This window comes from Athene cunicularia (genome assembly GCF_003259725.1).
Source record: "Athene cunicularia isolate RWA chromosome 1 unlocalized genomic scaffold, athCun1 chr1_part2, whole genome shotgun sequence".
NCBI classification, from domain to species: Eukaryota; Metazoa; Chordata; class Aves; order Strigiformes; family Strigidae; genus Athene; species Athene cunicularia.
In genome coordinates this window covers 75425107-75450773 of record NW_020799092.1, presented here as the reverse complement: position 1 = coordinate 75450773, position 25667 = coordinate 75425107, and the positions used below count along the sequence as shown (strand labels likewise).

Genomic DNA, 25667 nt, shown 5'->3' with positions numbered 1-25667 from the left:
GACCACTGGAGAAAAGAAAATGATGGGGAGCATAAGACTTACTGTGTCTCTCCAAGCAAGTACCAGTAATATACTGTACAGCCCATGCCTCTTGGACAGTTTGACACAGTCTAGCTCTACTGAACCACTTCTGATTTACACCAGCACTGAAACAGGGAGGGGGAGAAAGAACTCAGACATCATAAATCTTTTCACTGAGTGACATTTTGAAGGGCTCGTATATCACTTTGAAACTAAGGTCCAGACTCACAGGTCTAGATGACCTGAAGAACAGCTTACATGCCCCAAAGCCTCTTCCCTTTTCCTCAGATATCATTTCCTTTAGCAGAAGATATTAACTCTTTCTACAAAGCCTGTCTTGATGGACTCACAAAGGCATTTAGAAGCCAAAGTCCCATTGATGGTAAGGCTAACACCTCCAGGATATTTGCTTAATACAACCTGCTAATATTAAAGGACAACACTTTCAAAAGCGGTTTAACAGCCTGATTTTCTCTGAGCATCAAGGGAATAAGGTTTTTAAGTAATTTCTGAAAGCATCAGCCTTTATAGTTCATTATTTATACAGCAGAAAAGAAGCAAGTGTTGGCAATCCATGATCTGGCCATGCAAAGACACAGCTGTGAGCATTAGAAGAGATGTTCATCAACATCCACTCAGCACCTCTGCCAGGGCCTCTGGACAAGGGACAAGATGAAGCTGTTTTACTCAGTGCAGTATATCCCCATTTCCCATTATGTTGGAGGCAGAGTAATAAACCAGGTGTAATTCCAGCCTGCCCTAGCACATGCATTTTCCATACAACAATATCAGATTCTTTGCCTGTTTGCCATACCTTCCCCAGAGCTTAACAGTTCATAAAGATCAGAAAATGAAGGCATCAACTCCGCAAAGTGGCTTCTCCAGAGCTCCATTTCCCAGCTTTGATTCAACATGCTTGAGACACTTGGGTAAGTCTCACTGGGCTGCAGTAGGGATGCTGAGCGTCATCCTATTCAACAGCATTGTGTAGGACCTCAGTTTTGAATATGCTTTTGGGCAGAATTCAAAGTCTCCTTTAGGCTGAAACTTTGACACCCAGACAGGTCATATGGACACCATCATGGAGAGACAGGAAGGTGCAGGATCTCTTTCCACAGAGCACAAAGACTACTACACTAAGCAATGCTGTAATAATGTGCAGTTTTAATGAGTTAATGGTGGAGAAAGAGCTTCTAGTCTGGTAATCTTATCAATAATAGGATCTATGTCCCCTAAGATTACACATCCACAGCGCAGGTCTGAGCATCTGAGCAAATCATCTGAGCATCCCATCATAGCATTTGAAGTTTTGGGTGCAACTTATCTAGTCAAACTTAGGCTGCACTGACATATGTCTGTATTTGAATAGCTCCATTTCAATTATAATGGGATTCTAGGCTTACTTAGATTTATAACCTACAGGCACTGCGATATTTCAGATGAATCCCAACCAAGCATTCCAAACAACTGAAGTCTGACTTATTTTGTACACAAAAGGTTTAAACTTACCCAGCTTGAATGACCCAGTATAAGATCAAGGTGAGGAAAATGTTAAGTCCTCAACCACAGTAGACCTCAACTACAAAAACACATGACTTTAAACCCAGAAAAATCCACCAGTTCACAAGCATGATTAGCAGACGGCATGTCGGTTTGTCCCCACACAAGCACTGAAACTTGTGAGGTTAAAATGAGACTGGAAGTATCCATTACCCCTAATTCATACACGAGGCTGACACACTATACTTGACCAGATGTCATATTCAAGATCAGAAGCTTTATCTAGTGGTGATAATAAAATTACTGATCTGCTGGTGACAACTTTACTGGTCCTTAAAACTGCATTAGCAATTAGTCTACTGAAATATTAAAGATAATAGTTACATCTCCAACACAACATACCATTATATGGTGATTCAGAGACTGAAAGCATAACTAATTATAGACTGAATTTTGCAGCAAATACATTGGTAGGGCTTGAGACAAGATTTAAAGGCATGTGTGGGCAGTTACAAAATACTTCCAGAAACCTGAACAAAGACTTTTGCAGAGGATTATAAAACTAATTCTCTGAAGAGCAGAAGTAGCACGTTAGCCATGTCCTTTCCTCAAACCTTATTACTACACTGTCACTTACTTACCAATGGAATGAAGTAGTTTTTACTGGGATCCTGTTAGTAGCTAACACCAACACAATACAAATTGTGTGTTTTGGAGGTGCAGTGTTGCACCTATGTCCTCACTGTAGCATTGGTAGAGATGGTAGGAAAAGATTATTTACAAAATACAATGAAGTTAGGACATCTCAGCACAATTTTTAAAGCACGTGTCTGTTGTTCCTGCCACATATTTCCTTCTTACTAATAGCCTCTGTTTTCAAAGCTGGTAAATGCATATAAAAGTCTTAATAATGTCAGGAAAGAGTTGTCAGTGGTAGTTGTTCACAAAGGCTAGGTTGTGTTGGGTACAATGTCCTTCCTCCTTGCCTGGGCAGGGTTGGCATTCAGCTGCCCTGCTCCAGTGGGGAAGTAAGCCTTAGAAAGATCACTTTATCCACTGCATTTTTCCTTAGGCCTAAAATGCATTCTTTTCCCCCACATTCCATAATTTTCCCATCCCACTCACTCCTATATATAGCAGAATGAGAAAATATCGGTGAAGCAGTCTTTATTCCCCAAGCCTCACCTGAGGCAGACCTGCCCTATGTGGTTGCACAGAACCAGGACGCAGTCTTGCCCTGAGTTACTACAAGGATTCAGAGACGTGCATCAGTATTGATCTGATAGAATGGCTCTAGTATCTTACTCTGGGTCCAAGGATCAGACTTGAGCTTCAGCCCAGACTGGAAGGCAAGGCTGACACAGACATGCACCTGCAAAACCATCCATGCTTAGGCAAGCACAAATCAGAGCCATCAAACTCACACTTCAGAAGATGTCCTCAAAGCCTATGGTTTCATGGTTAAGAGCAAGCCTGAGGGTTTCTTGGCTCCCCTTTTACCACACAATAACCCTCTCAACACAGCCCATGGGAGTGCAGGTCCATTTGAGCTGCCTTTGGGATTTTACCCTGACACCAGCTGCTTCTCCAGAGGTCTGGAGGTGTCCTTCTAGTCCTGGGTCACAGCCACCAGACACAAGTAGATGGACATCATGGATATCTTAAGGCATCGCAAGTGGAGCTGGACGCCTATGACTAGGTCACCGAATCTCACCCACTGCACATTACTCAGTACCATCAGTGGAGGTTCGGTTCTACCTAAAGCAGACGCCTCCTGTCTGAACCATCTCTCAGCTACACTGTCTAGATCTCCACTAATGGTAGTAACATAAAGCTGTACTGCACATGTAAGTATCCTAAAGGAGTGACTGAATCAATGAGCTACATCTTAGGGGACATGGATCCCAGCCTCAGTGACTTAAAATTATCTCTGACAACTGATTTTTCAGTTTTCTTTAGATTTTAGTTTTCTGCAGATTCAGATTATCTGAGGTTGGCCTAACACACAGCCATTTATTTTTGCCCAGTGTTTTACTCTCTTTTAAAATGACATTAAATCTAACGCAAACCAGAGGAGTGTTCAGGTGGCCCAAGAAGTGTTCAAATCAATCCATAATTTATAGTTGCAGCACCTCAAGTACATCCTTACTAGGCCGGCAGTTAACCTCACTGTGCACATAGAGGGCCACAGGCACACCGACTTACAAATCTGAACCAGACCCATCTGCTAAGGAGATCTCAGGAGAAACAGAAGGGTGAAGTCCTCAGCATCTCAGCATGTCAAGCTGATTGCTCCAAAATGGGGTAAACCTTTTACTCTATGAAAATATTCAATTTGCCACAACAACAGCAACTTTCCCATGGCACAATGGAGCATCTTGCTGATTGTCACTAGTATATATATCTTACTGAGGTTACCCATAAATCTCACCTTCTTTGGGAGTTTATATATGAGAATCTTGCTTAAAACCACTGAAGAAATCCTATTCTTTGATTACATTTCTCGTATTATTTCTCTGTTTCATTTTTGTCAAAGTAGGTTTTTTTAAAACAGAAAGCCCCCAAGAATCGAGTCAATCCTGATGGCATTTTCTATCAACAGACACCCAGATTACTATTTAATTTTAGCCAGAAAATAGTTTATACAGTACCTTTCTCAGCAGCATCGTCTAAGAGTCAAAACAATCTTTTATAGCTTGGCTGTCTTCCATGACAACTTTCCTGGTCCAGTTTCCATTTATTAATATTTATTGTTGCAGTTTTTTAGCCTCTTCACGGCAAAATACAGTGTTATAAAGAGATTGAAAGTGTCATAAGAGACAAAGGCAATATTATGAACAGCAAAATGGTTCTAAATTTCCAAGCAAAATTCTACATGGTACACAGCAAAAAACTGATGCAGTTGCATTTCTCAAGTAATAGCATCAGTACTTATAGTCCTGAGTGTCATCATTTTATTTCAGCTGTAGAATATTGTTTGCAGAGACTCTAAAGAACCTCTGGGGATAAATCTTTTGTCTGTTTGTCTGATAATATAAACTTCAAATATGTTGGCAAACAGGATCTAGCTGAATCATCAATATCTGATGATCAGTCTTATTGGACTTCAAGATCTATAAAATTAACTTTTTTAAGTTCAATTTTTTTAATGTCAATGACGTTACTTCTCTTCCTAATTATTCATTGGTCCATCATCTTTGTATGCATGTACCCATACACAAGACTAGCCACGTTGCTTGTAAACCAGAGAAAGCCTGAGGAGGTATTCTGGACTGGTCTTTACAACCAGTAAATACTGGAATTACCAGTTAAAAACTCTATTGCTTAAATTATTCATACAGTCAGACTGCATTGTTATACTGATGTTGAGCCTTGTACTCCAGGAATAGATGTTAGCACTGAGACAGTGCTGCAAGTGATGCAGTTTGCTGTTTCTATAGGATCATACCTCTACAGAGGTATGTCAGAAAGAAGCCAGGGACTACACCCCAAAATCACCAAGGATGGATTTATCTCCTTTAGCTTTAACCTAGTCCTTTACATTCTTTTTATGCTAAATGAAAGGAAAACGGATACTTCAAAGTCACAATCTGTCCAGTTTCAGACATTTACTTTCTCTGATACAGGTCGGTGCCCTAGACATATCCATTTTCCTTCTTTGGCTTTCACTGGAAAGCAGATGATCACACCAGCTGAATTCAAGCCTGTGTACAGTTTCCCTACACAGTGTCAAATGATGCTCATAGCCCAGACTCTGAACCAGGCAGGCAATTTCATTCACTGTTGTAGACCATCTGGGGCACTGAAGATCATATCTTTCCAAAGAATTGGGTTTCTACTTAAATACACAACAAAAATGAATTCTTATTTATATGTTTCTTTTAAACAGTACTCAGCACCTTCACACTCAGCAGAAAAACAAACAGAAAATGGCTGCTGGAAAATTTGATGAAAGCCTGTCTGAAAACGCAGTTCAACAGAAAAAAAATCACTTTTATTTTTCATGTAAGAGGTTATGAGGACCTTCTTCGATGTTAGGGGCTTTGCATCATGTCTTTCACCCTCAAATAATCTCTGGCTGCAAGGATGAGTAGCAAAGGCAGTTCATACCATAAGTTTACAGGTGGACTACTTGCTCTGGGTATGAGCGTTTTAGGTGATGTACAGTGATTGTGCTGATCTTGTAACATGAATAAATAATAAAGATCTGTGGCAACTGTGTAGTAAAATTCAGGACAGAAGTTCACAACTAAATGAGCATGTTTATTGTGTACTGTCAATTATAATTCCTTTTAAAAATTAAAGACCAGCTCATTAGCTGGTAAATCACATTTTATTTTCAGCTAATTTATGTGTCAAGGTGTTTGGACAGGGCTTAACACGACCAAAAAAATTGCTGTATGCAACATCCTTTCATTTGCTTTTGGTGTGGTACATAAAATAGTCTATTTTAGAAAGCTTTCTCTCTGTGAATCAACATCATTAGCAATCAAAGAAACAGCTATGAGCATTGAATGCAAATGTTTGAACTTCTATAATTTGCATGTCATTAATAAGCAGCCTGGCAGAGTTTGGTCATAAAGTTTACTTTGAAAGTTCCCATCGCTCTTACAGCTTGAATCATCGTGGCAATGGTAAGATTCTCGACTGCAACTAATGAATGGGTTTAGGGAGCTCAGAGTCACATCCAGAATGGTGAACGGCAGCCTGGGGCTTGCACTTTGCCTCACGGAGCTCTGCTCACACAGGTTGCCCTTGGTGAGCAGACAGGAGTTTGAATCCACTCCAGCAAGGTCTCCCTTTTCCGCTAATATGTTCAACTTTGTGCATAGGTCAACTACCTGTATTATTTCTCCTCTCTCTCATTATTGGATTAATGGACTGCCGGAATACTTAGCACACTGAAGGTATGCAAAGTGGTCCTGCAAAATGGACATTGAACCCATTTACTAAACCAGAAGGTACTGAGAGGTGAAGGAGACTGAATACAGAAAATGTATGCCAGTGCTTGAAAATACATCCTCAAAATTCAAGTCTAGTATCCAGAGGCTTAGGAACCAAGGAGTAAGAACAGCCAGCTGCCATTGAATTATTGGTAGATTGTCTTGAGGAAGCAAAAGCAAAATACCTCATATAATACAGACAGAGCCAGAGAGGCAAAAAAAAAGCAAACATCAAACAAATCTAGCTACCTTGGCTAGGCAGGTTTTCTACCTCTAAACTTCATGGTCTGGATGATTATTTTCATCATCTCAGCGAGTCACAATAATCAGCAGAGTGACATGAACCAAACAGACAAATGGGGAAAATAACTCTAATCCCTTTGATTAAAAATAATCAATAATGCAGTGTGAAAGGCCTCGGCGGGTAGGAAGGGCTGATGACTCAGGGGGCACAATGGAAAAGGCCAAGTGAGTGAAATACAGAGCAGTCTTCCCCTCCTCTCCTGTGGCTGCTGGTGGGTACAACGGGGACACGGCTGCGGCTCGCAAGCAAGTGCAATAACTCTGCTGAATATTGCAATCTATAGTTCACTGACCCCAAATGATTACTGCACTCTTCTCATGCGTTCAGTAATTTTCTGTCCTGATTCAGCGGGATTCAAGTGGGTGACCCAAAAGAAATGAAACTTTTTAACTCTGTTTAGAAAAACAAATAAAAGTGTGAAATCACAGCTCCCTGTTTCCCCTCATAATAGAATAGCCACCTCACTGATTCACTGTGAAATGGCCTCATCTTTAAGGAGGCAGTTTGAGACAATATCCAAGAAAATCTGCCGGCAGACAACTTCAGCACGCGCTTTTGCTCCAGCTCAGAAAGGTGCCTAGGGACAGACTGAGCCCCTGAGATCACTTCGGTGCTCCCACACCTTGCAGAAGCCCTGAACTCCCTGTTGTGGTCAAAAACATTTCTTCAAAGAGAATAAACTCACAAAAGAATCAAAAACTCCAGGAATTTGCACAGGTGGAATTTTGCTTGTGAAAAAGGCAAAGTCGAGATTGTATTGTTTTCCCTTTATTTTCATTTCAGGAGGAAAAGTGGGTGGGCTTTTTGGGGGGGCTTCTCCAAAGGAATCCCCAAACCTTTTGTTGTTGTTGTTGTTGTTGTGGGGTTTTTTCCATTTAAAATTGCCTATGTTGCTGCATTCTGAAGATGTGCCTGTCCCCAACCATGGGAGTATCACGTCCCCTGCTCCAGTGGGACACGGGAAGCTGTGACAACCCATCCTCATACAAGAGGCTCTTGAATATTTTTGCTGTGGCATTTGGACCCATAGCCATGTTTGAGCCCTTCTATTCAGATCACTTCAGGCACACAGAATCACCTTTCCTGGCCATTGCTCAGGCATTGGTGGCTCTTTGGTCCCTGTAACTGCCCCTCACCATCACGGAGCAGGGCAGCAGAGAAGAGCCAGGCTTCCTGGTGAAGCTCAAACTTGTGCAGTCCCGTGTTTCAGCTGCACTGAAATGCTAGAAACTTCTCTATGTCTGGGTGCAGGAGACTTCTCTGCTGCTACTTCGTCCTTTAGGCTTGCTGGTCTTCCTGTCTGCTCCGGTAGGATCCCATTGGTACCAGTCAGCTGGCAGGCTACAAACACCACCATCCTCAAGTCAGCCCCCTAGCTTAGCCCGAGGCCAGAAAGCAGCAGTGAACAGACTCTTAATTGTTCAAATAGTCACTGCATGAAGCAAATTTTTATATGAATATTTCATACAGGCATTTTTAAAGTAAATTGCTACTCTCCACTGCATCTGCTCTATCCAGAAGATGCCACCTGTGTTAGCCTCTAGAAATTATGAAAATAATACTGGTCTTCCCAACATAGGGTGAATGGTTTATTTGCAGTTTAATATTATCTCCTGTTTTTACTGCAGGTAGCAGCATTCTCTGTTGTTGACAGTGCAATACAGATGAGTTTTAATTCTTTTCAGCTACACAGATATGTGCACATGTTCCTCCAGAAGTCAGCAACAAAAGCAAAGCAGACTCAAGTTCTATAAGCATCAAACACAGCCCACATACTTGAGGTACATAAAAACGTTTGGCACAGTACAAAATTTACAGCAACCCTTTTAGTGCCAGATGCATCACAGCAAAATCTTGATTTGACTAAGTGTTTGATATTTTCATGCAGCCATTACTGCTAACAGGATTCATAAGTCACAATCCTTTAGCATATGTAACTTTAAAGGGGACCATTCCCTTTGTCTTTAAATCTTACTATAAATTTCCCCAGAGGAAAACATGCAAAGGATGCAGTCATCCTTACCAGCCAAGGGAGATAAATGTCAAATTTACAATGATCTAAAAGATTGGGACTCATGGATGAAAAGGAAATATTAAATTTTTTTACCATGTTTGCGAAGTTTCTGTTACAACAAAGCTCCTGCCTCCTACAAGAATCTAGGTGCCCTAGCAATGCAAACACAGTGGCAGCATGGTAGCGTATAGATGTGAGCCCTGTGAGCAAGGGAATAAGTTTTGGATGATCCCAACTTATGATCAGGATGTGGGAAGGGACTGAATTCCAAGCAGGAGGCTGACTCTTGTTTATAAGGGGAAAAGAAAGCAAATCCATCTACCACTGCCAGTGATGCCCCATCCTGTGCTAAAAACTTAGGCACACCTTCAAATCATGGCATTTCTGTTTTCTCAGATGGTTGCATGAATAGTGCAAGAGGGAATGATAAGACCACCTTAGCCATTAGAGTTGAAGCAGCTGAGGTTGCTGTTCCTCAGCTGACACACAGGAGGTAAATTTTGTCTGCTGCAAAACAAAGGAAAATCAATTGACCCAAACTGTCAAGGAAGAGCACAAAGAGCAGAAGGGGAGCATCCACACAGCCAGCTGCTGCATCTCAGCTGGGGTGCAGGTATCACCTACACTGGCCTGACCCCTTGGGGGGCAAAGATTACCCCACAGGATGCCATTCCACATTCCCTGCAAGCTTAATTTCCAGCAAATTAATTTTCCCAAAGATAGAGGAGATTATTTTTCAGAAAGACAGAAATCTTCTAGGACAAGAGAGCCATCAGTTTCTGCTTCCCAGCAAAGCCTGTCACACTCCTAAGGGAAACTTCTGATGGGAAACATTCCCCAAAACTGGGGAACATAATATCTATGTGCAGAAGAAAAATATTTGTTTCAGCAGTGGCCTGTATCCTGAGATACCCTGCATTAAGTTTTAGACGAGAATAGTGACAAAACCCAACTTAACCCAAAGAGGGATTTAAAGATCTAATACTACCTCTCATACTCACCAGTTTAGGACTCAGTACAGCTCATACTTGCTGCTTACCAGCAGGACACCTTCAGATAATTTGATTCTGGCAATAGCATAGCACTTTTTCTAATCATGGCAGACTCCCCCCACCAGATGTTGTGCTCTGGAAGCCCTCGCTGTGGTTTCTCACCCTCTGGTGCCTCTGTAAATGCTGCAGCTCATAGCTGCCACGTGCAGCACTACAGGATAAAAACTAAGACACATTCTGTGAAGCTTTGAATGCTTCGCTGAGGGGAAGCTACCTTCTTATTTAGACTGGCAGAACCAGAATTGAATCTAATAAAGCTGCAGTGGAAAACACACGAAGGAGAGAAGACTTGTGTCTTCCCACAAGGAAGTCCTTCCAGCCCCCTGCCTGGAAGAATGAGGGACTAGTCCCCTAAGATTGCTCATGTATTTTTGGAGATCGAATGGGAATCACAAGCTGCAGTTTGTTAACACACAAAATAAACTGGGCAGTGCTGCAGAGGGTCAAAACAACCTGGAAGGCCTCTGATGAATGTGTATTGTCACCTGCAGGTGATGTCTTCAGAGGAATGAGGTGTTGTCAGAGCTGCTGCTAGGCAGCTGCTCTGTGACTGGCTAGTTGGTGCCATTAACCAGCCAAGCACCCCCAAACACATTGCTTTGTTTTCCATGGAGATTTTGCACCTGAAAAATGAAATCTCTCTCGTTGGCTGTCCTAAGCCTGCAGGGACAGAAGCTCTCAGGAGGGGTCCATACCTGAGTATCCCAGAACACATTCCCCTCTTCTGCCAGGACCACAAGGAAAGGAAGGATCCAGAAGGCAAATCTTTTGCTGAACTTGTTTCTAAGTCTCCTGGTTTGGGAAGGACTCAGTTGGGTGGTAGGAGTCCTGTGGTCCATGTCCCTGCTCCCTGGATGAGTTCTGCATTTTTCCTAGCACCTGCTCCATATAAGCACAAACGTGCTGCAGAAGCTCCAACTGGAATCCCCCTGCATTTCCAGTCCCAAACGGGTACCACAGCCTCTCGCCTCGCTGCTATAGTCTCTTAGGCCTCCATGATACTGGAAGGAGAGCAGTTCCATATATTCAAGTAATTTTTAGTAATTGCAAAGCTAGTAAGTATCCAGTGAAGATGAATCTTGACCTTTTCATCTGAATAAAAGTTTAAATTTGTCATTGGAGTTTCATTTTTAAGCATGTGAGTTAAACAGTGATAGAAAACTCATTTTGTTGGTGCTTTGTGTTAACAGGGACTGAACTCTTCAGCCAGTCAGTGACTAATATTCAAGACCATTTTCACTATGACTGATTTATTTATCTGTAGTACAGTGTAATTAAGAGAATAAGCCACATTTCAGCCAAGGGGGTAGCAGAGAGATAGTGATGCTGCTAAATCACAGATGTACATCACAGAGAGATGCTCAGTCTGCTCCTTGTGAGATCTGGGATCCCAGCTTCATGCTGCCTCTATATCTGTGCAAGTTTCCAGCTCCCTTTAAGCACAGCCCAGTCCCTTCTGCATACCCTTCTCTATCAGGTTGTCTCCTAATTTCTTACATGTTTCCCAACAGACTCCCGGCTCAGCCCAAGCACTGCACTACATGTGCTGTAAGACTGCAACCTTTCCTTTCACAGGTCACCTTCTCAGTAAGTATAAAGCTGAAAACGAATCTTTATGCAACAAGCATATCCAAAAGCTTGTTATAGGAATCAGAGAAAGATAGTGGAAATAAACCAAACCAAACCAAAATAAACCCCACAAGAACACGCAAGCAACAGTGTGAAATTTCTTTCCTTCAGATATTGTCATCTCTCCACATTAAAGAGCCCAACTAGACCTCAGCAAGAAGTTACATGGGTAAAATGAACCATACATTGTGCTGTAGCTGGATTTCTGTTCATGTTTATCACAGAGCACCCAGCAAGGCTGTGACTAAAAGTCTCACGGAGAAAAGCAGTTCCTCTCCCTACTTTGAATGTTTCACAGCATTTACAAAGTCAGATTTAGAGCTTCTCCTATATTGTCTCTATGTTTCTCTTTAACTTGATGGGTTTCTTCAGACAGAAATAAGGATCTGAAAGAAAACTTGAACAAACCAGAGTGATCTGCAGCGCATCGCACCCCATTTCCTCAGATTTGACTCCATCTCCCCTCCCCAAACACTCCCCTGCATCTTCTGTGCTTGCTGTCTGCAGCATCCTTAGTCCCTTGCTTGGTCCCTTGCTTAAGCTGCCACCTGAGTTACATGCTGTATCCACCAGCCATGGTGTCCTTTACGTATGATTGGACTGTTAGATACACTGAAATACGAGAGCAAGTGTTCAGCCTTGGGAAGACATAGGGGTACTTTTAGATCACGTTGTGTGCCACGTACAAGCAATGGCTTGCAAAAAGGGAACAAAATGGACCTTGGTTTCTCTGAGTGCCCGGAGAGCTGAATTTTCCTGTGAGCCAGGCACTAGCTTAAAAAATGATTTCTCAAAATGTCACTTGCAACAAAGCCAGATTCAGATTCTATATCACCAATTTTTCTTTCCTTTGAAGCTGAATGTAAAGCCCTGGACAATCATTGCCGCTTCATAGAGAGTTTGACTAATGTGCTAAAAAGCAACTGCTGTCAAAAAGAAGGGCAGCAATATAAAATGGAGCCACTAACCTCCTGCCATTGAAGTTACTGGTCACATTCACTTTTATTTCAGCATGAGCGGATTCAGGTCTAGAGTGTTCTCAGAGAGAGAATCTTAGAAGACAGTCATAGGGTAAAATTAACACCTGCTGATTGATCAAGATTTTAGTGATTGCATTCCCTAAAAGCAATGATGGCGACAGAAAAAAAAAAAAAAAAAAAAAAAAAAGTACAACATCTCTGTTTTCCCATCTGTTCAGAATTCACCACTGTGGTTTCTACCTCTGTTTTTTATTTAAATAGTCTTTGCCCTAGAGAAAATAGTATCTTTGATGTTACAGTTGACCTTTTGGGTTTACTCTACATAAAATTTTTCCTCTGAAGACGGTTCCCATTTCTGAAAAAAATGAGGGAAAAATATACCCAACTCTTTTCCTTTAATCCTAGCTGCAGCCTACATTTAAATCAGTGCATAAAGGTAACCAGATTTGTGATCAGCATTTTAAGTTTTCCCAGCAAACTTTCTTATAATAAACCACGATTCTACAGGAATAAGCCACTCCTTTTGAAAACTTAATTCTTACTTACTCACTGGATTATTGTAAAATTTTGGCTTAGCTAACTGTAAATTATCTTTTAATGAATCCACCTTCTGAGTATTAGGGATGGTAGTAATACTTCTGGTAGGGAACACATGAGGAGGAAAATTCTCACATGGGTATTTAGGATCATACTGTAAAAACAATTACAGCATACAATGTCTGCAGAAAATCAAGTGGCAAATCAGCAGTGAATATCAATTATACATCTGCTGCATCGCAGAGGCAGATGGCACTTTAATTGTACATCTGAAACATTATGGACAATTTTCTCCACCCCAGCCTCATTGAAATAGTGGCTTTAGCACCTAAAAATATCAAGGCAGGGTATGTGAGCAATGACTCATCTAAGAATTCATTTCAGTTTGAAAATAAATATTCCACCACAAACCAATAATAATCTCCAAGATTCACAGCTCATATGCAGCGACCATGCTATCTTGATCTAGGTAAAAACTTTTATTGATGAAAAGCAATCGGGCAACAGTACGGGTCACACCACTCAGCTCGGAGTGTGAAATTGTCAAACCGTTTGAAGATCAATGAGCCAAATTCTTTTGACTGCATCTGTAGAAATTGGAAATGTCATGGAGATAAGTAGAATAATATGGATTTACACTCTCCTCCCAGCTTGATCCTAAGAGAAGAAAGATCAAATCCTTCTCCCTTGGACAGGAATGGTTTTCTGCAATGGGGGAAGTTTTGTGGGACTTAAACAGACTCAACTACAGCTACTGACCATGGAGAAATCGATTGACACCAGTCCGCATATGAAAGAATGACTCTGGCTATGCAGAGACAGTTGTGTTAATGCACAAATAGCAGAAGTGTTGTGAATGCTTACTTAATTAAAGATTATTAAAAATTAAACCTGACTGCTCTCTTATTCAGAGATGACAATACATTATTCTGTTTGAACAGGCTTTGGCAATTAAGCCACCCCTGCTTTATTATACATGAACAATAATGCAGATTTCAAAAAGGATTTGTTCCTTACTCCCTTTATGTTCAAAACTGCTGAATTTTTCATTTGTCCACATGGTCGTACCGTCTTAAAATATCCAGTAACTCTCTGACACCAGTTTACATTTCATCACGTAAGTGGATCATTTCCTCCTCTCCTCCCTGAATATATTTGGCGCTAGTCACAACAGACACATTTTATTTGCAATGTGAGCATAGATCATTTTTCTTGGGAGAAATGTGAAAAGTTAATGACTGAAACCTGTATTTGGAAGTGGTGTCTCAGGTAAATCACTGAACAGAGACAAACCAAACTAGAACATTCAAAACAGGATCCATGTCCAAGACACCGGGCAGCTCTGGACTTTACAGAAAAGGTTTAATTACTCCTGGTGAATCAAAGCTCTCAGGGAAACTACACATGGATTATTTTATTTAGCTCTTCAAATTTAAATGGTGCATCAAAAATTGAGAAACTCCCTAAAATGACCTAAGAAGTCTAGTGGTAAAACTTTGATTAAAGAATGGATCAAAATATTCCCGCAATACAAAAACATTTGTGTTGGAACCAATGTAAGCAGCATGTTTAGGTTTTTTTTCTTCTTAAAGGCAGTGGACATCATAGACTGCATCTGATATTAGAGACAGAGGAGGAAGAGAATTCAAGAGGAGCAATCTATCAGTCGAGGAGTCCGAACAAATAAGCCTTTCCTTATATACTGCAGTAAGGATGGTGACAAAATGAGTTTCTATATTGATCAAGAGGGCAATACAAGTCTCTTAATATGGAATTATTTAACTCCTGACTCCAAAACAAAATTTCAGAGTGGGGAAAAAACCCACTGCTAGGAACTCCAGCAAGTTACAAAATTTCCCCATGATTTTTCTTGTGCCATCACTGTGTCTTCTGCTGTCTGTAATTTTGTCTATTTAGAGCTGAAGTGCTTCCCTGCAATCTCATTAAAGCCAGCAGTCTCAGAATACTGATTCAAGGACTTCTGTCCACATGAAATACTCACCCTATTTTAAACACATGATTAAAGAAAACAGTATTCAACATAAAGCTGTATTTAATATAGTAAGTGCTATTATTATTAATATCTTGTTAAAGGAAGGTAGTTAAAATAAGTTTTTCATTATGCTTTTGGTTTCATTAACATTTTCTTTGTCTTTAACCAGAAAATAAGGAATTTCCAACCACACAGTCTGCCAGGGGAGGAAATACTGTTAATCCTACTTAGAACTGTAATTTTTTAATTTTAATTTTCAGTAGAAATATCACCTTGCTGCTCTAGGGACTCTACCTACAGAGCAGTTTGAGGCACAGCACAAAAGCAAATCTCCCTATAGCTACTGCTTGATCTGGAAGTCAGAAACCCCCCTGGAGGGAGTATAACTAGAACAAAGGCTGGTTTTCATGAGAAGGCTGGTTATAGTCCATCACCAAAACCTTGGAAACTCAATCCAAGCCTGAGATATCAGGACACAAACACCACTGGTCCAACCTGTAGCAACAGCCACCCCATTTGCCCCACGCCCACCTGCGCAGTGGCATCCATGCCTTGCTGCTAAAGAAGCCAACATGAGGGACTGGGTGGGTTTTTGCTCAGTCGTTGTCCAGTGCCCTGGGATGGCCAGTAAGACCACCACCTGTGCCAATCTTTTGGCAAGGACAACATATTTGGCCATGTAAAGCTAGATGATCATCCTCTCAGACACTTCTATTATCTGGTCTCTTGTTTTTAAGAAAACAGGCAAACTCCAATTCCCTGAAAAATCAGTCTAAATGCAGAATAATTGAGAACAGTCTTTTCTCCCAGAGCTCTGAAATGAGACCAGAACAGGGTAAATAGCTTTTGAAAAGCTCATGCCAACTTTTTTCTATCACAATAGCTTATATAACAGCAGTAATGATGACCTTCACTAGACATTTACTTGAGTACTAATGACCTGGGGTTAATGGCCCAAGGCATAGTTTTATGCAGTCAACTATCACAGTCAGCAATTAATTACTAGGAAATATAATGTGTTTTGACCACCATGGCTCAATTAGCCTCATATTATTCAAAAATGAAAAACATTTCAATCTTATTTACTGTGAAGCTGTCCCGGATTTTACTTTAGTATATTAGACTAAAAAAAGATTGAACCTATATTAAGCCAAACATATGTTCTACAACACTCCTCCATTAACTTCACACAAATTATGGGGAGTCAAAGCTGTGTCTTGCAATACGAGGATCATCACAGCCTGCCCACAGATAGAAAAATATTGTGGAGCAAGGCTCTGTGTGAATTCTGCTTCTGCACTAGCAAAACCTCCCTAAAAATAATTTTCAGCTCGCTGGTGGCTGTAAATGGATTGAGAGATGGAAAGACAGTGAAAGACGCACTGCGGAGAGCAGCCCTTCATTGGCAAGAGGTGGGTGGTGTGTTGGGGTAAGGACGGGAAGGGGAAGGGATTTTCTGTTTTTATCAAATTGCTTGGTGCCCCAATATCTCTGTAACTGATTTACAAAGGATATCCAGGTAAATTATTTTTGTATCCAGCTTTATACTCTTCCAGTTTACTTCCATTCATTATGTTTTATTATTTCAGCAAGGCTTTTGCAACATGCTCTGAAAACAAAGAACCCTGGGCTCAAGTCTCATCATTCCTGGTCAGCTGTTGGTATTTCAACACAATCATCAGCTTTTTGGAGTCCTGAAAAGCTAAGGCCAGGCACTAGAACTAGCACTAGGAGGTGCTGGTTTTAATTTAGGGATTACCAGTTTTAATCCCATGAAGTATGTAAAAAACTGGTAAGATTCTGTGTGTAGATCCATCCCTCTAAATAGGTATCTGGTATTCACTATGAGCTTTGTTTCCATGAAACACGGTCAGACTCTTCTGTGGGTCTCTTTGTGTCTGGAAGGCTTCTTGAGAAAGATCTGGTACTGCTGCCTTCCAGCAAGGCTTTGGAAAGGCCACTTGTTCTCAGGCATTATATCTGGACAAGTGTGAGCCAACAAGGCTCTCAGTAGGACTACTTAATACTATATGACCCTTCCTAAAGGCACTTAGGAGCCTCGCTTTATATGCTCTGAGACTTTCAGCTTCAAGCCAACCCAAGAATTCATTTAAACAAGAAAATTCGTATCACTTGAAGATGATGATGGCTTCCGGTTAGTTTGATACTCAGTGCCATTAAATCCTGTTTGTGAAATGAATGATTTCAACCCATTTCTCCAAGTTTCTGTGCTTGTTGATATTTAAAAGCAGAGATTTAAGACATGTGGGGGTAAAATGGATGTATCTGCCTGGAGGGGAGCAGGGAAGATGTTTACCCAAGGTTTGTCAGCAATGGCAGGGGTGGAAACACCCATTCATGGGCAGCATTTGCAGTGGCTGTGGAGAGCTGTGGACAGCATCCAGCTGGGGAGAGCCCAAAACTTGGTCCAGTTCCTCTGATTGACCCCACATCCAGCTGGTGGCTTCTTTTTTCAGAGAAAAACATGAAATGAAGTGGCCATCGCTGGTGCTGTCAGACTCCATGAGCACCTGCAGGACTGGCCACCTGAGCACAACAGCTATAGGAAGCAAATCACAAAAATCTGCATTTCCATGGGATGTAACAAGGAAGGATCCATGCAGGACCTTAGTATGTCTCTGAGCCGTGATCTGCTAACCACAGTAGCATGTCAGAGGGTTGGATCGTCACCATGCTAAGAAATTGTGAGTACAGTAATTGTGCAAGTATGACATTCGTAACCAGAAGGCAAAGAATTGAAAAATTTAATCACCCAATGTTACAAGTTCTACCTATGTATTAGTAACTATTCATAGCCTTGCATTTTAATTGTGGCAATTACAGCATTTTTAACATTTTATTTTGGTTTAGGGATATCAGTCAACTTTTCCAATGCATTTTATTTTAAAAACGTCAGAGTGACATTATTCTTTTTATATATTGTAAAAAGGAGTTGTCATATTTAGTGATCTTTTCAATCTGTTAATATGTTACTTTCCTCCTAATTGTAGAAAGGCTGCAATTAATCATAATGATCATTTACCCAAGTGCCCACTAATTCTCTTCTACAAATAGCTATGCTCTATAGCATCATAAAAATATCAATGGCCACATCTCTGATGAGATAATTTTATCAGTCATTCAGAATGAGCAGCTGGAATAAAAGGCACAAGCCATATTCATAATAAAAAATACATATAATAACCCAGTAATTCCTCTTACTCCTGTTTTAAAGCGTAGTAATAAATGGGAGAATTCAGATGTGCAAACATTATGGTCTGCTTATTCTACAGCGTGTTCACACAGAGGGACAAGGAAAAGAAAATTGATGGCATGCACTAGAGCAGAATCGAAGGGATAACGATTTTGTAGTCCTGTAGCTCAGATGGGTAAAAGGTGACATCCACCACAGGGAAGCCAAGAGCAATCCCGGGGAGTGTTTAATCTCATTCAGCTGAATTAAATCATCGTGTTTGAAGTCTTACTGCAAGTTTATGGAGGCATATAGTAAAGTTCAGATACAATTCAGTGCTACAGGGGAACTTATCAACAAGAAATGGCTGAATTCCTGGTCCACGGTAGCAAGCAGCCGCAGGAATTTGCTACTCTCATCCCATCCTCTAAAAGAGCAACCAGCACAGCTCAGCTACTTGCTGCTCATGAAGCCCATTAGCAAATTACTGCCTGGTTGGAGCAAGGAAGGAGCCAGGGAGGAAGGGAGATTCCTGCCAGCACGGCTCCTCCCCAGTGACCTCTGGGTGCCACGGCACATTATTGTCTCCCACCCAGACCTTCTGGGAAGGCTGTGGGTGAAGCCCACACACCTGCATGGTGGAAATATCTGCAAGAGGAGCATGGAGAGGATGAGTAATCACCTCCCCTTGCTGTTCAAGTATCCCCACAGACCTCGTTTTGGGCATGAAGCTGAAGAGGGCCAGATGTCAGTGGTGCAGCTGATTCCTGGGGGAAGGTGCTATTCATTCCGAAGCAATGCTGCTTACACACAGACCTGTGTATGGGTCACGCATTGGTGACACGTCACACTACTTCAACATCAGATGAGAGCTGCATTAACCTCCGCACCATGCAATGGCAAGGAATGAGTGGGTTTTGTTTCTGCAAATAGAGTGTGCCAAGATAGCTTGCCTTCCAGGTCAACGTGGTCTGTAGATGAGGTCACAGCAAGGAGGTTTGAATGTCAAGGGCTTTTGCATACTGTCAACATAGAGATAATTTAAGCCTGAGATGAGAGAGGCAGAAAATGACCTCATCCTTCCACTGTAACCTTGCTGCTCCCAAAGGCTTTAACATGATCCTCCAAGCCAAACTGTGCTGCTGCAATCTGTCTAGAGGTTTGAGTGGGACAGAACATAGCTTTATGGTGTGTGCAGACCAGTCCTAGGTCCAAATGGGGTTTAGAAGCTCTATGTCTTTTTAGTTAGTTACTGAATTTTCCTTCACAAGGGCAGACTTCAGCCATAAAACCTTTTCAGTCAAACATATGAAATAATTTATGAAATATCCAGAACGTTGCCAAGCCCAACACCTCAGAAGCCAACCATAGCATTTAGTAAGACCTCATAGCATTTAGTAAGGATACAGTTAAATCTCTGAGTGTGTTTTAAGGGCAATCCTACAGTGTTCAGTGCTACCTTTCAAAAGAATGGTCAGATCAAGGAGATTCACATTGTTTTGAGGACTCCAGTGTAGCTTTGCTTGAGGGATGGAAGGATGGTTCAGGAGAACCCTCTTTAAAAGGAGGACTGGAAGCACAGCAGCAAATTGGGATTTTCAGTGGACAGTAACACTCAGATGACAATTTTTTATGCTAAAGTTTAGGGATGGGGCAGTTTTTACATGTCTTCCTGTGGCAGATGTCTGCCTTAGACATCCGTTGCAACGCCTTCAACCCAGTAAGACAAGGAAACACTGAGGCTGGCAGCCCCAGTGGTGGGCTGGCCAGACAATTTCTCACTCTTCATCCTGGGCACCATGGACTCCATGGCCTGAGTTAATGCTCCAAATTCCCTGTTGGCAGCATTTTCCCCGTGAATTATAGACATAACCAAGTCCCATGTAGTGAAGGTCACCTATGGTATCTCACATGCACCTCTATTCCAGCCTCAGTTTGAAAGCAACCCAGACACAAAATAATGAATTTTAGAGTGTGAAAGCATCACACAATCCCCTGAAATGAAAGATGCTCCTCCAAACACAAGCAGTTGCCATTAATTTACAAGTGTACTTGTTTCCTGAATGGTGTATTGTTATTTCTTCAAGGAAAGCATTCATATATACAGACCAGAGAGAGCAAAGTTGGATTATAAATATGGAAAAAACTTCAATTTGATGGGGTGAAAGGAGCTGGCTGGAGCTAGCTTTCCTGGAAACAGAAAAATATGCTCTTCATTCCTACCATTTTATGATTACTTTAGATTAATTGCTATACACTGATCTGTATACCTTGCTCATCTGAAACTCTACTGTCATTTAACACAGATTAATTAGTGTTCGTGTTATGACCTACAGTAATTTGAAGGTCAAGTCCCTAAGATCTATTTTCATGAGATGCAGTAATGTTGTCTCAAGAGACACCAGGTATCATAACTTATTGTGCTGTTAAAATCTGTACAATCAATATGTCTGCAGCTTTAAAATTTTACAATATACTAATAAGATAGACATTAAATCCTACTGCTATTGCAGTTACTCCCATCAGCATTAATGATCTTAACACAGCAGGTGTTATCACTCCTAACAAGACATGGTATTTGCTATTTCATGCTTAGATGCTCCTCCTCTTGATTCACAGAAGCTCTGTTTTAATGATTTGATAATGCTACAGGCAGACCCACTCTGGGCACAGTTCAGCCCAATTTCCTCCATGCTGAACCAGGAAACATCCCTCATCTGCTGTGATCTCTGGAGCAAGGTAGAGGCAGGAGTCCTACAGACCAGGCACAATCCAGAGTCACTTATAACACGAGTCAATTACCAGAATGGACAACTTGCAGTTATATTTGCAGATTGCAGTCTTTGTATGAAAACACTATCTTTGTGTTAGGAAAATGTATGTTTAAGACTGAAATTCTCCTTCACTGAGCCTTAAAAAAAAAAAAAAAAAAAAAAAAAAGCAACTATCACTAGAAACAGAGGAAAATACCCCCACCTGAAATTTTTCACTGGCTTTAAAGCAAGATCAAAATAAAACCAGATTCAATTTAGATCACTTCATTGTATCATCAATATTTTTTCACAAAACTGAAGTAGGACCTGTTCACCTAAGGCTGCAGGTTTAATGAGATTCTCTGGTGTGCTAATAGCAGCACAAGCAATGTGCAACTCCCCGCTGACTTGCTGTCTGGGAGTTGCTTTAGGCCATATCAACTCCATGTCCCGGGTAGCATTTACGAGGCACAGGTAAGCCATCGTGAGCTGCCATCATGGCTGGCACCCAGAAATGCCACATAGTCCCACACACAGCTCTCTGCTAGGGCATACTAATGCTAGATACCTGCGTCCTATAGATGGTCCTTCTCTATGAAGGAAATCCCATATTCTGGAGGTGTCCATCTTTCTTAAATGACCAGAAAGGAGTTTGAGATGAGCAGACTCCTAATGTGGATCATTCAATTCAGTGCATCTAATTCCAGGGAAGTCAGTTAGTGGCTCTGTACCTTGGTTTCTTTACCTGCAACACAAAGTGCTTTCAGGTACCCCATTGAGAAGGAGATATTTTCGGAACTGAGGACGATGCAGCACTGTCATACGCTGCTGCTGATTAGGTCTCATAAAAAGTGGATGGTTGGATGCACATTCTGCATCCTATTGCAGGGGAAATGCAGTACTGAAATACTCCTCATTGCGAAAAGTCTCTCAATGGAGAAAGCCCAATGGAGAAAGCCCATCAAAGTATTAAAAGCTATTTCTGTGAACTTCCCAAAGACATCTAATCCTTTAATCTCTGGAGGGTAGCAGTTTTAGAAGAGATGCCATTATAGCTGCTCATTGTGGAATGAATTATGCAAGAATTTATTATTGATTCAAGGGGAGCCAGCTCGAGCAAGCAATCAGAGCCAAGGCAGAGCAGAGGGGAAAGGACAAGGTTTCTATAGTTAACTAAACTGAATCACAACCCAAGAAAAAATCTAAGCAAAAGAAGGAGTTCTGAAAATGGAGCATTTTACAGACAAAATCACCTTTTCCAAAACTATAACCAGCCTCTAGTACAAGACTGTTTTGGACCAGAGCCTAAAGAGTTACACAAGTCCTCTCTCAACCCAGAAATACATTCTCTCCCCCACCACCTAGACCATCCATGAGGTTAAAGGCAGGAACCCCTTTGGCTGTGGACCCTCAGCTCAGCCCATCCATGTAGGGCTGGGAGACCTCAACAGCCCTGTCCAAGGCTGTGCCCAAGGTGAGGAGACCTGAGGAGCCTAGGCTGTGGGCCAGAGCTGTAGAAATGCCCAGCTCACCTCAAAATGACAACTGGGACAACTGCAGAAAGCCATGTTTAAGAGAGAAAATTTATGGGCACCTTGGCACCATACCAGAGTTTGACAAGGTCTGTTCAAGGATTACAGAGACTGAGGAAGGAGAGGTTTAACTTGAGAATTAAGAGGGTAGTGAAACTAAAAATATATACAGCCCAAACAATGACACAGGGGTGACAGGCACCCATCAATTTATCTTTGAAAGAGAAATAGAAAGAGGCCTTTTAAAAAGCCAGGAAGACCGGAGGTAAGTAAGAGGAAATAAAATGAGCTTACACAGCAAGTCAGTCACTGGCAAATATAAAACAAACCATGCGGAAGCTTAATAGCATGTTTAGCATTTTGAGTAATGGACATAAAATTTGCTTTTCTCAACTTGACCTTTGTTAACAACCTTAGGCACTCCAGGGCTATTACCCTGCATCATTCCCTTTACTAAACTCATCATCTCTTTGAGTGCTAGGGACCATTTCCTAATACAATCAGAAGAGAGATCAGCAATAATAATTATACAAATATATTTATAATGCATATATATCTATGCATTCGCACACACACACACGTGCGCGCACACATGCCTTTCCTTATAGCAACTCTCCAGTAGAAACATTACAGTGATATTTAGGCAGAAAAACATCCAGCAGAGATCTTATACTAACACCATCCTCGATGCTGCTGCACAGAAAATGGCAACAAGAGTAGGAGAGAGGAAAAAAAAATAAATCAGTAAAGCTAAACAACTCTCTAATATCCCACCAAAAAGGTTTATTTTAATTGCAGCAGGACATTGGCATGTTTCTGGACTCAGCCACGTGCCTTTCTAAATAATCTTCTTTAAAATATTATAAATATGCAGAACTTTGAGAAGTAGGTCAGTGGCTCAACATGTTGCAGCAAATAGCTCAGATAAATTCGAGTCATTACCCTGTGGTCTGCAGTCAGCAGCAGGTCTGACATACTCTGCAGCTAGTTGAATGGCAATTCCCTGCGTTAGAGGACCGTTCCCCAAATGATACAACATCTGAGTACCTGGTCACAGCTAACAACACAGCTCTCAACCGACACAGAAATAAAGCTCTCCCTCTCAGCGTTTAAGTTGTCTCACAGTAGCAAGGGCAAAAGCAGGAGAAAGCAGAGGATGTGAGAATTCCAGACAGATATAATGGACAAAATGAAAAACTACAGCTCAGGATAAACCCCAAATGCAAATGTCAGCTCTGCCGGAAAGGTGACTTCAAAATCCTGCTTCGAACCTTGGTCCAGATGCATTAAAACCCATCATGGGAAGACCGTCTCCGTGCGAGCACAAGATGAGCCCTTTGCAAAGTTCCCCGGGACCTGCAAAAGCCAAGCAGTGGCTCACGCAAAATCCTCCCGTGGATTTGGTGCCCTGAATCCATGCGGTGCAGCTCCCCTCGCTCACCCCCCCTTCCCAAACGGATTTCAGCAAGCACTTACCATCAGCAAGCTCAGAGCAGATTCGGGAGCACGCTGCACAGCCATCCTCTCTCTTCCTACATACAAATCCTCCCCACGACTAGGTCAGTCCTCGGCCCTCCGTCACAGCAAAGCATCCACAGAGCCCACAGCTGACTGCAGGGAGAGAAACCCCAAATCAGGGTCGGAGAGCATTTGCAAGAGGAGGAGAGGATGGATGAGGGGGTGGGGAGGAGAGGAGGGAAGGAAATAACCTTCTCAGCCAGGGAAAGAAGCTTAAGCTAGGCCAAATTTTACACTAGAGAGAGGAGGAAAATGAAATGGAGAGCCTGCTGGAGAAACAAGATATCAGGAACTACAGGATATTTAAAGCTCAGGCGCATGCTGCCACAGCGAGCAGCAGCAACACAGGACACGTATCAAACACCTACATGACAGGTTAAGTCTGAGCCATCCTCCCCCTGCCCCAGCAAGCGGACGATAATTAATTGCTTTTAATTGCCATCCTCCTTCCTCCACCTAAATAAATGCTCAGGTAGCATAAAACTGCCATGCTTCTGACTCTGCATCTTCGTCCCTGCCCTAGCGATGCTAACGCAGAAACAATGTCAAATATCACAACGTACCGCTTCCAACAGGGTCAATTCTCTTCTCTCTTCTTGCAAAGCCCTGCTTTGCCTGGCTTTGAAAGCAGACGCCTGCATAATACAGACATGAGCAACGAGTGAGAGGAGCCAGAACCAGGAAGCACCCAGCGTTCACTTGAGAGTAACAAAAAAAAAAAAAAAAAGAAAGTCTCTTCCTCCTCCTCCTCCTCTCCAAATGGACTCAGCTCCCCGTGGAGCTAACACACTTCCTAGAAACATGTAATTACACAGGCTGTTGTGTTAGCGCTCTGATCACGCTGCCTGTACCGCATGGAAACAGCAGCCAGGCAGCCCCCCCTTCCCTCCCTTCCTAAGGCGACATGCTGCAATCCCCCGCCTAGCTCCTGCGGCTCAGGGGGCCAGAGACTGCTAATTGTGAAAATGTGGCCAGTTAAGACACAAAGACAAATTAGCCTTGAGAATAAGCCCCTTGTTTAAATGTCAGCTGCGAACGGAAGATGGTTTTCTGAAAGCCTTTAAAAATAAGCAGAGCATCCTGGTAGAAAGAGCAGTACTCTCATATAGATGTGCCCTGCCAGACCCGTAGGACCCTATTTTGTAGGGCTCAGAAACCTCCTGGACTTCAGTGTATCAACTCGCGATCTTCCCTCTGAAAAAAAAATAAAAATATTTTGGCTTCATTTCCTAAAATGTTAGGCTTCTTGTAACGATGATGTCTGTTCATGTCCTAACTCCCACCTGCACGTTCCCCTCCCACCTCTATGATTTTGGAACCCAATTAAAAGTTTCAGACAAATTCAGCCGGAGTTGAATTCTCTGACACATGTCATTCCTGCAACTTTTATAGAAATTGGCACCAGGATAGAAAAGAGAATCAAATTACTGTCTCCATGAGGGCAGACAGCAGTAATCCAACCCTTGTGCTCTGCAAACTACATCTGGCAGATCATCTGTGGCATGTACCACATTGGAGTACTTATTCACCCAATTTCTTGTTGCTCACCTATCACCATGTTTTGGCAAAGGGGACACAGAGACGTGGGAGATGGCAGACACTGCACTAGGAAGATCATTCAGGACAGCTGTGGCAGACTCATACCTCCCAGCCAGGGGACTGCCCTTCTTTTGAGGCATGCATAGCATGGGGCATATA

At 42.0% G+C, this 25667-nt stretch overlaps 1 protein-coding gene across 2 annotated transcripts in view; it reads right to left on the bottom strand.

Moving 5' to 3' along the window:
* The window catches only part of FRMD4A (FERM domain containing 4A), a 377723-nt gene extending 353116 nt beyond the window's left edge, over positions 1-24607 (bottom strand). The window contains exons 1-2 of one of the 2 annotated variants that reach the window (XM_026841093.1): positions 24533-24607; positions 23928-24062 (exon numbers count right to left, since the gene is read on the bottom strand). In XM_026841093.1, the coding sequence (XP_026696894.1) occupies positions 23928-23972 (45 nt within the window). In that variant the 5' untranslated portion in view covers positions 23973-24062; positions 24533-24607. Of the gene's footprint in view, positions 1-23927; positions 24063-24337; positions 24424-24532 lie in introns of those variants that run through there. The other variant, XM_026841094.1, reaches the window with a different exon arrangement.
* Positions 24608-25667: the final 1060 nt, after the last annotated feature.